The sequence below is a fragment of the Ixodes scapularis genome, unplaced genomic scaffold (genome assembly GCF_016920785.2).
Source record: "Ixodes scapularis isolate PalLabHiFi unplaced genomic scaffold, ASM1692078v2 PGA_scaffold0__279_contigs__length_252992795, whole genome shotgun sequence".
Classification (NCBI taxonomy): Eukaryota; Metazoa; Arthropoda; class Arachnida; order Ixodida; family Ixodidae; genus Ixodes; species Ixodes scapularis.
This window is the reverse complement of record NW_024609835.1, coordinates 90785172-90801154: the sequence shown is the minus strand read 5'-3', so window position 1 is coordinate 90801154 and position 15983 is coordinate 90785172. Positions and strand designations below refer to the sequence as shown.

General features: G+C 46.7%; 1 protein-coding gene across 1 annotated transcript; it reads right to left on the bottom strand.

The window, feature by feature from the left end:
• Positions 1-342: 342 nt before the first annotated feature.
• Positions 343-1128, bottom strand: LOC115326831 (lactosylceramide 4-alpha-galactosyltransferase). The gene has a single exon (XM_029987761.2). The coding sequence runs from the start codon at positions 1126-1128 to the stop codon at positions 343-345; it is 786 nt and encodes a 261-aa protein (XP_029843621.2).
• Between the last annotated feature and the right edge of the window lie 14855 nt (positions 1129-15983).

The following is a 15983-nucleotide window of genomic DNA, read 5'->3' as shown; positions in this document are numbered from 1 at the left end:
CAAGTTGCCTTTGTGCGTCTCCTAAAGTCGCAATCACACTGCGCAGTCATCATACAAAATACGCGATCGACGCTGCAGACACGGTGACAAAATTGTCTGCGCCTTGAGCATGTTCGAACTCTGTTTTCTTCATTGATATGCATGCTTGGAACATGTCTGCCGACGATGTTTTGTACGACAGATGTGCCAGGACTGTCACACGAGGAGGAAACACGCCTCAGGCATTATCTGCAGACTGGTTTGAATGATGTGTTAGCAGTGTGACCACGGCTTAAGAGTACACAAACCTTGTCTGTTTCCTTGACTACCACTCACTGTCATTCAAGTACCACAACTCTACGTCTAACTCGAGGATAGAGCTTCATACGCCCGAGGGCAGTTCATTATAGCGAGCAGTTCGTAAGCACATCCCGATCCGATGTCGAACGTTCTGTTCTTTGTCTGCGAATTGTAGATGTGCACGCCGTAGCTTTCGCGCACTTCTTTAAACACCGACGCTGTGCGGTCCCTGTTGAAGAACCAGCCGCTGCGCTCAATGTCAATGGCGAGGAACGTCTCCTTCCTCAGGAAGAACATGTCTGTCGCTAGAGAACCACCATCTTCGTACATCTGCTGCAGGAGACCGGGCCCACATGTGTTGTAGTCGTTCGGATCATAGCCCTTGAGACAGTTGTCCATAAGGGCCGTGATGAACCTGTGGTCCTTGTCGAAGATCATGATGTTGTTGTTGGGCCTGTTCTTGTCCATCATCACCACGCAGTTCGTCAAACCGTTCAACGGTTTGAGCATGATTACGTCTAGGTCCATGTAGATGCCTCCGTGCCTCCAGAGGATTGTGTACCTCAGCGCGTCGCTGATGTGTTCAGTCTTGTGAGTGCTGTCGGCCCAAGCGTTGCTACGGTACCAGGAATCCATTGGCGTTGAGTGGAACGCGCTGCTGATTTCCAGAAGCTCCGCTCGGAAGTTGGGAAGCGCTTTGAGAATGTTGGTGTATTTGCAGTTTGGAGACAAAGTACTTGTGGTGAGGAGTCGAATAGGGATACCCGGATTGTGCAGGGCCGCCGATTCGATGGAGCAGGCTTGCCGAAAGTTGAGAAAATTGTGGTTCCCCGACTCGATGAACCACATCGTGCTCGCTTCGTTTCGACCTATAAAAAAGTTAACAATCTTTATTATATACTATCTAGAAAGGTGTTGGCCGGCTTACACTGCCAGCCGGTGAATCACCTTGCGATTCTACACTCATCGGATGCTCGTAAAATAGAAGCGCAGGCTTACTTCGTGATTGGCAAGCGACTTTCATTGATTAAGCTGGTGAGGTGAGTAGCGTATGTACCTGTGCTTTGCGACTACTTAGAAGGCCTTCAGAAGGAATCCTCGTTCTTATAAGTCGGCGAACCAGCGCACTCCAATGGTCAAGAGCAGAGTCGAAATCGCAAGCTTATACGCCGATTCTTTAAAGGACTTTATTTCGATAGATCCTGGGTTCAATCTCTCCCGGCCCGTTTTCGTCCGAGTGAGCATCATACCGGCGTGCAGTTCTTTATCACTACTGAGTGATGCGCGTTAAAGACACCAGGGTATGATCACTGACAACCTAACAAACGTATCCTATTATCGAGCTAAAAGACAGCTCCATTCGAGGTTTTTGGGTTTTATCAATTTTGATAAAGCTGCCCAGGGTGCCTGGGTAATTTTCCGGGTCAGGTTATAGGTACATACCGAGAAAACACTGAATCCTACAAGTTGTGAGCATGGGCAGCGGTGAAAGATAGTTCGCCGTGGTTTACGGCATAACGCGGCAAAATCAGTTATAATATCAGCGGTGTTCCTTCGAGCACTTGTGGGATAAATTTCAATTAGAAGACCACCGGAAACTTCCTTCCTGTGCGCTAATATGTGACACCTAACATGTTCGGGAAATTATTGTTTCGGAAGGGTGCCGGTGAGTTGTTAACCTGTGTTCTGTATCTCTCTAGTTGGTACTTACCTCTTACATATTTGGAATCACTCCATATCCAGACCATGGTTATGAGGAGACATGCAAGAATGAGAGAAAAGACAGTGAAAGGCCGCACGGTGAAAACCTTCAGCATTTCGACGGAAATTCCTTGCCGACCGGCGCACACGAATAAGCTGGCGACTGGGACTGGCACGATCGCATTCACGACGACGCGACTGCTGGTTCGAGAACGCTCTATATGCCAACGAATTAAAGAAAAAAAAAAAGCCAGACGAAACAGATAGAAAAATTCATCAGGCGGAGGAAGTAAAGTTACTACGTTTTAATGCTGTGATTGTAGCCAAAGCTCTTTTGTCGCAGCTGTAAAAAATCGACAGAGCGTTCCAGCAGTCTGTGGCGTATTCTATGCCGACGAATAAATGAGCTAGTTGTGATAGTCCATAGAGGAAAACAAGCTCGCAACGCTAAGGTGTTTTTTTTCTTCTTTTTTCTGTTCTACGTTAACATTGTTGAAACGTCACCGTAGTGTAGACAATGTTAACAGAGATTCGGTGACTCCCGGTAGATGGCTCTTTGTGTTTACTCGCCCAACACCTTTTATGCGTGTAGAATTGGCTGCAGTCATCGCTATACACTCCGTGCGGGAACTATAGGGGGCGCTTTGAAAAACGCGCGCAGCGCCGCTAGCGGAGGAGCTGGCGTTCGACTGTGAGGCGCGTTCAGCAGCCTGCGGCGCCTTTTCGCATGCTAAGCTGTGGCGGCGGAAGCGCGCACGGACGGAACTTTTGCTTTTTGAGCCGATAAGTTGAGGGTGACGTTGCATGAGTACTGGGGTTGACCTAAAAAGGGCTTCTAGCTGTTCTCCACTTCTTATAAATTGAGTTTGAGTCGTTATTAGGGGTAAGTTCTCTAGTTGCGGCCGAAAAAAGGAGTTGGAGCAATTTTCCGAAAAACAAGACGGCCGCCACCTTGATTGCTCTGGGTGGGAAATTGATTTCGCTCGTCGCTGTAAACCTAGGACTGCTGGAACGATGATATTTGGAGGCGAGTGAGATGTTCACTAAGTTTGTGCACGAAGAGTGCCAAGTTTCTTCAAGACAACAGGTGTGAAAGTTAGGTTTCTAATGAATAAAGAAATAAAGCTGTACGGGATATCCAATATTCGACCCAAAATGTTGTGTTATAGCGGGCTGTGTAAAGCGCAGATTTGGGCACACAGGTGCTTGGTCTTGAAAGTAACATGACACAGCACTTATTATACAAAAAAAAAAGGTGGCATAGGGAAACCAGGTGAAAATTTGGTTTGGGCGGCGTAACTCAATGGGAACCGGTTGTGACCATGAAAGGCTGTCAAGAGAATATCACTGGTCGGGGGAGGTGGAGACTTTAGAGGTAGGAAGGGACTAGGGTGGACTGTACTTCCAATTGAAACAACTTTACGAAAGGTGGTTCCAAAGCCGAGAAAACAAAGTTGTCGGCCAAAACATGGTTTGCCCGCCAAGGGCTTTTGCGGTCTGCTGTTGTGTAATAACCTGTTGTGCGAGGTGCTGATTTTCGGCGCACAAGTACTTTGACGTGACCGTAACTTGGCACAACACTTATTATAACAAAAAGAGTTGGCATAGCGAAACCAGGTGGAAATTTAGTTTGGGCGGCGTAACTAAATGGGAACTGGCTTTGACCGTCAAAGGCTGTCAGATAATACCACCCATCGTGGGACGTGCACACTTTACATGTAGGAAGGGACCAGTGGACGGTAATTCCAGTTCGAACCACTTTGCAATAGGTGGCTCTAAAGCCGAGAAAAAAAATTGTTGTCTACAGAACTCGGGGTGTCAGCGTTTCCACATCCAAAAGGAGGCTGATCAAGAAAGAAAGCACACCACATAAACTTCCATACTCTAACGTCGATTCTCCAGTGGTTCCGAGTTTAGTTGTTGTTTTCTTTAGATTTATATTTGTCACTTTCTTTACCGTTCGAATCTTTCTTCATGAAGTACAGATTGCGTGCCATGCTTGTTCGGAAATATCATCGACACGGACGATGGGGACGAAACTTCTTTGGAGGGCATTCCTCCAACGAAATTGGCACTGCATACCCGCGAGTGCGGGATGGCGTTTCAGTTCGTCCCATCGGCGCTAACAGATGTAGGCGTTACTGGTACGAAAACAAATGCAGAGCGCAAAGCGGCAGTGTAGCTAGAATATGTCAGCCGTGCCGACACAGTGGCAGACATGATCGGGAGACCAAATTTCTAGCGTCGTACGGCACGGCTCCATCGTTGTCCATTTTCCACAAAACATCGGCGAGGTGAAAAACTGTGAAACTTTGTCTCCACGAGATGCGACGCATAACTATTGAAGCACTTAATGACGCAGTACAGGCAGCAAGCACTTCATGCTGCTGCACCCAGCGCAACCGCACCACTCCGACTTCAATGCGTACCAACGTACGCGGCTTGGTTTCGGTTTCGTTTTCTCTGGGGTTCTCACTGCCTACCTTCGGTACCGGCCGCGCGGCGGCGCGCCAGTCGCGTCGCACGGAGTGTATAGGCACGATACCTTGGCTTTGAAACGTTCTTCCACAAAATGAGTGTTTCGCCAAAAAAAAGACACGCCTTAAAGTAACGACGAAACGATTTTTGTACTTTACGCAAATACCGCTTAGATCGAATCCCTGACGTTAATCACCTATAAAATACGCGTTCGTTTTTCACCAAAAGCAATAGAAGTCGAAGAAAAAATTAACGAAAAATGAGCGGCGTTCATTAGCTCAACTCGCAGCGAGAACAAGTGGCAACGTGATCCGGAGCCGAGGGGAGATCAAGCGGCCGTGGCAAAGCACAGGCACGGCCGCTTGATCCCCCCTCCCAAGAGGAGCCTAATCGAACGGCCGTGGCACAGGACACGCGCTGAGTTCCAGACATTGTTATGGTTCGGCTATCGTCGTCATTTCAGCGACTGGATACGAGTCATTACCCGAACACTTGTCGAGCTATTGATTATCACGAGTCCAAATTGAGGACTCACGCAATGCTCGGGTCCAATCTATGAACCGCATTCAAATATCGTCACTGAGGGATACTGCGACCCCCCAGCTACGTCATCAAGTTTGACGAAGGAGATATTAGAGAGTTTTAGAATAGGCGGCCCCCCAACGTGTGGGTTCCCCTAAGAAATTGGGGGACCCAAACGCAATGAGGTTGGCGTCGACGGCTTATAGAATAGTTGTTTCGCAACGCAGCGCGGCGTACTTACGTTTCGCGCTTGCAGCACCAATGCGGCTAACAAGCGTAATAATCAAAAAAGAAAATTTTTAAAACAAGGCGAAACATATGCGCTCAGCAAGTACTTTTTGTTTACAAATAATACTTAAGGTAAGTCCCAATCAAGCCGCCTAAAACAAGAGACAATCTCAAATCCGCATAAGTGTTGTTGGCTGTTGTCAGCCAAAACAATCCAATCCGTAGCATTCTAATTTGGCGCTCGTTCTCGGATATTTTGGACGTTCGTGTGCCGCGTTGACCGTCTGTCGCCGAAGATGTAGGCCGTCAACTATGCCGAAGCTGAGACGAATGCGAGCGAGCATACTCTGCGAGAGCAGCTGCTTTATTTAGATCTGAGCTGAAGCGAAACAGAAGTCTTAAAAAAAGCTACAGGTGTCGTGCTACGAACCTCGGAGTAGCGAGACGTTGCCATGTGAATGGTTTGAGCGTCTCTTTAGGCCTAGGAACGCCAGAAACAGAAGACGATCCTTAAAATGAGGCGAGCTCACCGCTTCTTCCTTGTGGTTTGAGCGAGATAAGGCGAAGCGGAAACCACCATACACCGGCAATGAACATGCAATGTTTTGAGCGGAAACGGCCGATTACACGGCTGCGATCGCCGGTGACTGCCAGCAGTGGCCACGACGCTAAAAGGCGAAACATTCGAGCGGATACGGATGTGGTGTCTCTTTTTTTTTTTTTTTAATATAATGGAAACGAATACATTTGTGATTATTTATTCTTTATTCTTTATATTCTCTCTTAATAGATAGAATCGCGCGAGTTCAGTTGCCGTTAAAAGAAAAAGAAGCCTAGAACTACTTTTTGTCATGGACGGCTCTGTTGCTGTCGCGGTAACGAGGCCCCCACGGCCTAGACCATGGAGTGTTATCACGTGCCCTGCTCCGACGCCCTTATTAGATCGCGGGGGCCACAGCCCCCACAGTTCACCAAGTTATCGTGAAACGAAGTATAGCAGCCAGACAATATTGTATCGCTTCACACACAACGCAAAACATGAAGAAATAGTCACACCAGCAGGCCCCAAGCCAGCCTCGCTAAACGCTGCCTGACCGACCTCATGATTCCGCTGTGACTGGCAGCGCCACCTCAGGCCCCTGTGGCGGAATCGGGACACACAACAACCAACTCCCAACTCCGATGGACGGGCCGATGCACTTGGCACACCTTCCAGTACTAAGACACCTTATTTTTTTTTTAACAAAAAGATAGAGAGAATAGAGAGGTAAGCCTAGGAGTACCCGCGACTGGCTAGTCTGTTAAACCATTTTTGACCACCTGAGACTGGGCGGAAGAAACACGACGACGTCTCAAACACAGCTAACCACTTTATTCAGTTCTCCCTCCTTTTATACATCCTGACCCAACACCGCCACCAAAAAAACATTTCAAACAATGGCACCAATGGGACACGCCTTGACTTCGCAGCCACAAAGTTCTTTAAAAAAAAAATACTACGAACCACTTTGAATTAACAAACGGTAAAAACACAACAAAACATCGGCCGAAGGGAACATTCTCGACCTTGCAGCCACTCTTAACTTTACAACAAACGAACTATCTAACCACACGGAACCGATTGCAGTACGAACCCATCAACCTGTTACACCTTTTTTTTTCCCCTTTTTTTTAAGTACGCTAACACCCGTGACAAGAAGATGACAAATAAGAAACCTCTCGCGAAAAACACAAGACCTGTTCAAATCATATTCGCAGAAAAGCTTTCGCCCTACCACTAAAAAGCATAGACGCCTGGCTTATGCAGTTGCCGATCGACCTAATTTTCACTGTCTCTTTTACAACCCTTTTGACGTCGTTGACTTCTTTGCATACTACCGTTGTACCGGACCACTCGGCCGAGCAGTTTCTGCATTCTTGTACATGTGTCTCAATTTCGGAATTAGTCGCTTTTATATTTACATTTCTTTTGTGCTAAGTCAGACGATCGTTCAAGCATCTTGAGGTCTGCCCTATGTACCTAAAACCACAAGTCATCGGTATGTCGTAAACTACACCGGTTTCACAAGGCACAGATTTTTCCTTGTGGCCCTTTTGGCACACTTTTTTTTCTCTTTGGAGCGGGGTGAGGTTGCCCAACTTAAAGTCCGCCCTGAACACTACATTAACGCCAAATGTTTTTGCACACGCTTTTACATTGTGTGACACGGTGTGAGAATACGGCATTACTGCGAACCTGTTACTCGATTTTTCCTCCGCCTTTCCCTTTTCCCGAAACATTAAGGTCACTTGCCTCCCGATGAAATCTCCCTCGTAGCCTGCGTTAGTCAACCGTTGCCACTGCCCCCTCACTGCCTTAGGCATAAAATGAACACATGACCTGTTCAGAGCATTGGTGATCAGCGATCTAACAACACTCGCCTTTACCGTCTTAGAGTGGCAGCTCTTCCTTGGGAGTACTGGTTTCGGGGCATCCTTTCCATACTCCCAGCATAGGGTTTCACCCACATGAAGTTTTAGGTCTAAAAACTGCAACATATCATTCTTTGGCCTTTCCACTGTGAACTTGAGTTCAGGAGCTGACGACACTACTAGTGACTCTAGCTTCTCCGCAATTCCACTCTGAAAGGTGCATAACACAATGTCGTCGACATATCTCCTTACTATACAGATATCCGACGGCATTTTTTCTAGTCCTTCTACCACGGCAGAATCAAGTGAGTTGAGGTATATTTCCGCCAAAGCTGGTGCCACCGATAAACCTATGCACACTCCATCTTTCTGCACAAATTTTTGCCTATCGTATTCAACCACAGTTGATCGAAGATACAAATCTAACACCGTCATGAAACAATCTACCGAAATGCCGGAACCTGACTGAAATTTTACGAGATTACGCTCCAGGGCCTCTTTTACTCGCTTCATCCGTCTGCTCTTCTCCAACGAATAATAAAGGTCTTTAATGCCCATAGAAAATATCGAGCACTTCCTGCCGTGATGGACCTCCAGGATGTCAATTAACTCGCTTGAGTTTCTCAGTGAGAGCGAATCTTCAAGCCTTACATACTCTAATCCCTGTTGCAAGAATTTAGACACTACCTTCTGCCAAGTCCCGTTTTCATTTATCACTATGCGGAAAGGAAGCTCAGGTTTATGGTCTTTTAGAAAAAAACTTCAGGCTCAATGTCGAGTGTCTCGAGCTCAATATCCCCTTTGCGATCCCCTCAAAATCTTCTTTCTTAAGAACCCCACTGATCTCTTTTCTCATCTTTCCAATATTCCCAGTCCATTCCACAAACAGAGTATCTAACGCCTCCTTTGCCTTCTTCCGGAAAACCGACCTAGGTAAGATTGCAAACTTGCCAGTTTTGTCCGTCTGCAACAACTCCAACGATTTACATTCTAACTCATTTTTTACCGCTTTTACTTCACTAAAGTTCCTTCTTTCTGTTGGGTAATCCCTGCCCATGACATTTTCCATTCGGCCAATTGCTTGATCAACAAAAGCTGCCTTCTCGTCCTGAGTTACAACTTTCGCGACTTTCTGTATCGACGAGAATAGATACAATCTCGACGGTTTTACATTTAAACAAAACTTCGGCCCTCTACTCAAAAATTCCTCAGTCTTCCGGGATACCGCTTCTCTACATGGGTTTACAAGGGACGTGCGGGGCACATCAAAATAGCTGTTTTGATGTCCCCCGCAGACCTAGGCAAGTTTGCAATCTTACCTAGGTCGGTTTTCCGGAAGAAGACAAAGGAGGCGTTAGATACTCTGTTTGTGGAATGGACTGGGAATATTGGAAAGATGAGAAAAGAGATCAGTGGGGTTCTTAAGAAAGAAGATTTTGAGGGGATGGCAAAGGGGATATTGAGCTCGAGACACTCGACATTGAACCTGAAGTTTTTTCTAAAAGACCATAAACCTGAGCTTCCTTTCCGCATAGTGATAAATGAAAACGGGACTTGGCAGAAGGTAGTGTCTAAATTCTTGCAACAGGGATTAGAGTATGTAAGGCTTGAAGATTCGCTCTCACTGAGAAACTCAAGCGAGTTAATTGACATCCTGGAGGTCCATCACGGCAGGAAGTGCTCGATATTTTCTATGGACATTAAAGACCTTTATTATTCGTTGGAGAAGAGCAGACTGATGAAGCGAGTAAAAGAGGCCCTGGAGCGTAATCTCGTAAAATTTCAGTCAGGTTCCGGCATTTCGATAGATTGTTTCATGACGGTGTTAGATTTGTATCTTCGATCAACTGTGGTTGAATACGATGGGCAAAAATTTGTGCAGAAAGATGGAGTGTGCATAGGTTCATCGGTGGCTCCAGCTTTGGCGGAAATATACCTCAACTCACTTGATTCTGCCGTGGTAGAAGGACTAGAAAAAATGCCGTCGGATAGCTGTATAGTAAGGAGATATGTCGACGACATTGTGTTATGCACCTTCCAGAGTGGAATTGCGGAGAAGCTAGAGTCACTAGTAGTGTCGTCAGCTCCTGAACTCAAGTTCACAGTGGAAAGGCCAACGAATGATATGTTGCAGTTTTTAGACCTAAAACTTCATGTGGGTGAAACCCTATGCTGGGAGTATGGAAAGGATGCCCCGAAACCAGTACTCCCAAGGAAGAGCTGCCACTCTAAGTCGGTAAAGGCGAGTGTTGTTAGATCGCTGATCACAAATGCTCTGAACAGGTCATGTGTTCATTTTATGCCTAAGGCAGTGCGGGGGCAGTGGCAACGATTGACTAACGCAGGCTAGGAGGGAGATTTCATCGGGAGGCAAGTGACCTTAATGTTTCGGGAAAAGGGACAGGCGGAGGAAAAATCGAGTAACAGGTTCGCAGTAATGCCGTATTTTAACACCGTGTCACACAATGTAAAAGCGTGTGCAAAAAAAATTTGGCGTTAATGTAGTGTTCAGCGCGGACTTTAAGTTGGGCAACCTCACCCCGTTCCAAAGAGAAAAAAAAAGGGTGCCAAAAGGGCCACAAGGAAAAATCTGTGCCTTGTGAAACCGGTGTAGTTTATGACATACCGATGACTTGTGGTTTTAGGTACATAGGGCAGACCTCAAGATTCTTGAACGATCGTCTGACTGAGCACAAAAGAAATATAAATATCAAAGCGACTAATTCCGAAATTGCGACACATGTACAAGAATGCAGAAACTGCTCGGCCGAGTGGTCCGGTACAACGGTAGTATGCAGAGAAGTCAGCGACGTCAAAAGGGTTGTAAAAGAGACAGTGAAAATTAGGTCGATCGGCAACTGCATAAGCCAGGCGTCTATGCTTTTTAGTGATAGGGCGAAAGCTTTTCTGCGAATATGATTTGAACAGGTCTTGTGTTTTTCGCGAGAGTTTTCTTCTTTGTCATCTCCTTGTCAAGGGTGTTTGCGTACTTAAAGAAAAGGGGAAAAAGAAAAAAGGTGTAACAGGTTGATGGGTTCGTACTGCAATCGGTTCCGTGTGGTTAGATAGATTGTTTGTTGTAAAGTTAAGAGTGGCTGCAAGGTCGAGAATGTTCCCTTCGGCCGATGTTTCGTTGTGTTTTTACCGTTTGTTAATTCAAAGTGGGTCGTAATATTTTTTTTTAAGAACTTTGTGGCTGCGATGTCAAGGCGTGTCCCATTGGTGCCATTGTTTGAAATGTTTTTTTGGTGGCGGTGTTGGGTCAGGATGTATAAAAGGAGGGAGAACTGAATAAAGTGGTTAGCTGTGTTTGAGACGTCGTCGTGTTTTTTCCACCCAGTCTCAGGTGGCAAAAAATGGTAAACTTACACCAGCTCGCCTGCGCCCTAACTGTTTTTTCATTACTCTGTTAAAGTCCGACCTACAGAATCGTCTTCTACCAGGGAAAAACCGGTTCCCAGTTTCCTTCTCTTAATTTCCACTCGCCCACTTTTCCCCTCCTCTCCACACTGGAGCGGATCTCTGAACTACTCCCGGTAGAGAGGAGGAGGGTCTTCCTCTTTCTCAAATGGAAAGGGAGAATTGAGGGGGAGTTTCCTTCTTTCTGCTTGTTGGTCGACCTTTAGGGATGGAAAAAAGGATAAAAGAGTGTCAGAAGAGGGAAAAGAGAGGAAGGAGCGGGACACACAGATCTCAACTGGCGACGCCTCTTTGTGCAGGCAGTCAGAACACTTTCATCGTCACAGAGTCACACCTACGTTCATGGTCATCAGTCGCAATCACACATTAGTTGTCGTGCTCGCCGTCAACTTCTTTTGCAATCCAATTTTGCCAAACCGTAGTGACGGTTTTACCAGTTAAAAATGTTGTCCGCACCGAACTTCTCTGACTGCTTTTAAGCCAGTGTTTGAGTGCTTGAGACTTTCATGATGTGGAGCCTGCAGCTGACGCGGGATTGTGTTTCATGTGCTTCGTGCTATGCAAAGACTACAAGAACGAAGCATGTCCTGAAATTAAATACTTTTTGTGCTGGTTTCGGGGTGATGATATTCCTGTCCTCCCTGTTAATTGTCTCTAGGATTTTCATTATAAATGTGCACCAGCTCGCCTGCATTTTTAACCTCATTTAATAACTAACGTAGAAAAACACGTTGTCCCAGTTTTTTTGTTTTTTTTTTTACTATTAATGCGCGTTTGGAAGGGTGAAATGTTAAGTTGGTGTCATTCTCGAGTAGCATGACCAGCACAAAAACTTGTGCATTTAACTATGCTTATTTTAAACTGGTCGTTATATATGTAAAAATCGCGGTCAGCATGCACGCATAGGACGGGTTTAATTGGTCGTGCGAATTGGGGGAGGGGGCGGGGGGGGGGGGGGCTGAATTTGCGTATTTAGAGAAGTTTGTGGAATAAGTAAACAGGCCATTTCGACCCTATGATTGGCCCGTTTTCTAGAGTCACATCTGGTTTTCGATGAGGCAGAGAAGAAAGGGGGCCTGGAGGCTTAGCTAAACATGCCTCAGCGAATCACGCGCTAGCCTTTAGCAGCTCTTATATTTTCACACGCGTATGGGGTAAGCGAATTGCAGTGCCGGCTAAAGGTTAGAACGTGAGTAGCTGAGGCGTGTTTACCTAAGCCTTGGGCGCCTCCTCGTCCTCCTCTCTCTCTCTCGTTCCCCTCGTAATGCAGGATCCCTAATCTACACAACAGGCGGGACGGGGGGACCGGGGACATGTCCCGCGGTCTCCTGCCCCGCTTGGTTCTGTCGTGTAGTTTAGGGTCCTAGAAGATATGGCTACCATGAAAACGCTCCAAATAGAGTGCTGCAATTGAACTGTTGACTTAGCTGCGATTCAAACACTTGCGTTGAGTCCGACCGTGTGCGAGGCTTGCTATCGCAACAGCTGCGTCGGCTCCAACAAAACGGGGTAAAGACCGGTTTATAATAATAATAATAATGATGTTTTATTTTCTTTAGTGCCCACAAACAGCAGTAACGCCTTTTGTGTAGTGGGGCTGTCATTTCGTGTTTAGAGCAACACTATTTAAAATACGAACATGCACAAAACTACAGACATTTGTAAGGAAACAAATACAAGTCTGCAGAGCAAATGCAACCTTACATTAACTCTTGGTCGCATAAAATACACTTTTTCAAGGCTGTCTTGAAACTAACAAAATAAAAAAATATCTACGTCACAATCGCATATAATATTAAAGGAAGACTGCATACGACATAATGGCGATGATTCGCAAATTATAGTAACATAAAACGTAAAAAATGGCGACTAGCTCTGGAGGGCACTGAAAGTCTATATTCATAAGTAAATTTTCAGTTTTAACAGTACCATGTGTAGCAAGAGGCATGGAATAAAGAAGAACGAAGTGCCGACGGCACACGCGCGTCATGTCTAGAGCCCAGCGGACATGGCCTCGTCTCGTCCTTTCTAGATATTGCTACATGGTGTCAGAAGTGGCTGGGTGGTAGAACAGAGTTTCACCATGAACACGCCAAGCAGTTCACGAGAGTCTTCCGCTGGGACGAGCCAGGGGGAAGAGGCGGCAGCGGCATGTCGGACAACGATGTACGCTCACAGATTCACCTCACCGTCAATGTTCGATTCCCACAACCCAGGCGACTGGCCAAGGTGGTACAACAGATTCAACCGCTATCGAGAGGTCTCCAAGCTCGTCAACGCCGATGAGGACGAACAGGTAGATGCTCTTGTATATTTCCTTGGAGATGACGCCGCCGAAGACGTTCTCGAGGCATCGTCCCTCTCAGACGACGACAAACAAAACTTCGAGAAAGTGTCGGACTTGTTTCATAATCACTTCGTGGGAAAGCGAAACGTCATCTACGAATGAGCGAAATTTCATCAAAGAACGCAAGAGACTGGAGAGTCGGTGGAATCGTTTATAACCAGCCTACATCACCTGGTAAAACCTTGTGACTACGGCGTTCTGAAGGACGAACTGGTTCGAGATCGCTTCTTAGTCCTGTTAGATGACTCCCTTTCTGAAAGCCTGCAGAGAAACCCCAACTTCACACTAGAAGCTGCAGACACACGAGCTCGACAGAAAGAAGCCGTGCACAAGCAACAAGCAGTGGTCCGAGGGCACAGGCAAACAGAAAAAGAGGAGATGGTCGTCGATGTCTTTGGTAAAAGACAAGAAAAATTAAAGGCTCCGCGCAATTCAGAGTCAAGAAATGACACGAAAGCTCCTACCTGCGGAAAATGTGGCAAGTTGGCGCACACAAACTCCGAGTGTCCTGCAATCAGTTCCAAGTGCCTAAACTGTAGCAGACGAGAACATTGGACAAAGGTATGCAGGAGAAAGTCTTTACAGGAAGTAAACGTGGAGACAGATCAAGAAGAATGGCTGCTCGGAAGTGTTAAATCTTCTGCTGGCCTGGCTTGGAGAGTCCCGCTCAAGGTCAATGACAAGGTCGTCCAGTTCAAGATTGATACAGGCGCCGACATCAGTGCCATACCGGAGGATGCGGCATCGAGCTTCAAAAACCTCCAGCCTACTGCGGCCAAACTTTTCGGACTCGGAAGGCAGATGTTAACAGTCATTGGGAAGTTCCGGGCCACGATTCAAAATGGTCAACAGCTGATACATGAGGACATCTATGTTGGTGCACGAACCTTGACGAACCGCTTCTGGGACGTGAAGCTAGCACAGAACTTGGACTTGTCAAATTCATGCATTCAGTCACCGATCCCACTACTGCCGGTTATCACCAGAAATATCCGGAACTTTTCAGTGGTATTGGAATAATGAAGGGGGAATACAAGATCAAGCTAATTGATAATGCCACACCAATTTCAGTAAACACGTCCCGTCGTGTACCCTTGGCTCTGATATCAAAAGTTGAGGAGCACTTGAGAAAAATGTTGAAGGACGGGATCATAAAGCGAGTAGAAGAACCCACCGCGTGGTGCTCTGGAATGGTGGTGGTTCCTAAGTCGAATGGAGATGTCAGAATATGTGTAGATCTGACACAGCTCAACAAGAACATTGAGCGCGAGAAACTGGTCTTGCCATCAGTGGAAGAAACCTTGGTCCGTCTTTCAAATATATCTTTGTATTCAAAACTAAACGCCAAGGCAGGCTTCTGGCGAATCAAGCTGGCGGCGGAGTCACAGCTCTTGACAACTTTCATCACCCCATTTGGTCGGTTTTGCTTTCAAAGGCTTCCATTTGGGATTTCATCTGCACCTGAGCATTTCCTAAGGAAGATGAACCAAATCTTGGACGGCCTCCCGGGGGTGCTGTGTCATATGGACGACATCCTGGTGACGGGGTCGAACGAGACGGAACATGACTCCAGGCTCGAAGAAGTTCTTCAAAGGCTGAAAACAGCAGGTGTCACACTAAAGGAGAAGTGTGAATTTAAGAAGACCTCTGTCAAGTTCCTTGGCCACATAATCAGCAGCCAAGGACTTCTACCGGATCCAGAACGGGTTGATGCAATCACTAAAATGCGTACACCCACCACAGTTCATGAGATAAGGCAATTCATCGAGATGGCCAACCAATTCGGTAAATTCATCCCACACATGTCGCAAAAACTAAAACCCCTACGAGACCTGCTGAAAAGGGGCAAAGAGTGGGCCTGGGATGTTCAGCAGCAGCGTGCTTGGGAAGCAATAAAAAAAGACATCCAAGACGCCGCAACCTTGACTTTGTATGATCCAGGACAACACCTCATCGTTTCGGCAGACGCTTCGTCGTATGGCCTCGGAGCTGTACTGCTACAGCGGGATAAACAAGGACATGTGCGACCTGTAGCATTCGCGTCCAAAGGATTGAATGACAGAGAGGTCAAATACGCACAAATTGAAAAGGAGGCGTACACCGTAGCATGGGCGTGCGAGCGTTTTGAGAAGTTTCTTTTGGGAACTACTTTCCATGTCCAGACGGATCACCGTCCGCTAGTACCTCTCTTTGGATCAAAAGAGCTGAACCTTATTCCGGCGCGAATACAGCGGTTTAAACTTCGCCTCATGAGGTTTTCCTTCACGATCTCTCATGTTCCTGGTAAAGAGCTGTGTACGGCCGATGCTCTGTCCAGATCGCCGGTAGGCTTGCCGGGAAGAACTATGGGAGAGGAACTGGAAGCGTACGTACAAGCCATCAGCGGTTCCTTGCCAGCTTCAACTGAGTACTTAGACAAGATTCGGACACTGCAACGGGAAGACCCGGTCGGAAGAAAACTGAAGGAGTATACCACCACTGGATGGCCCACAAAGGCCAAGGTTGCTTCTGAAGTGGTACAGTTTTATTCCGAAAGAAAGAACCTCACCATACAAGAAGGGCTTTTAGTGAGGACGAACCGCCTTTTCATCCCCCA

Excerpts from the sequence above, each read along its gene's own strand:
- LOC115326831 (XM_029987761.2), bottom strand. The coding sequence starts at position 1,128 with ATGTGGTTCATCGAGTCGGGGAACCACAATTTTCTCAACTTTCGGCAA.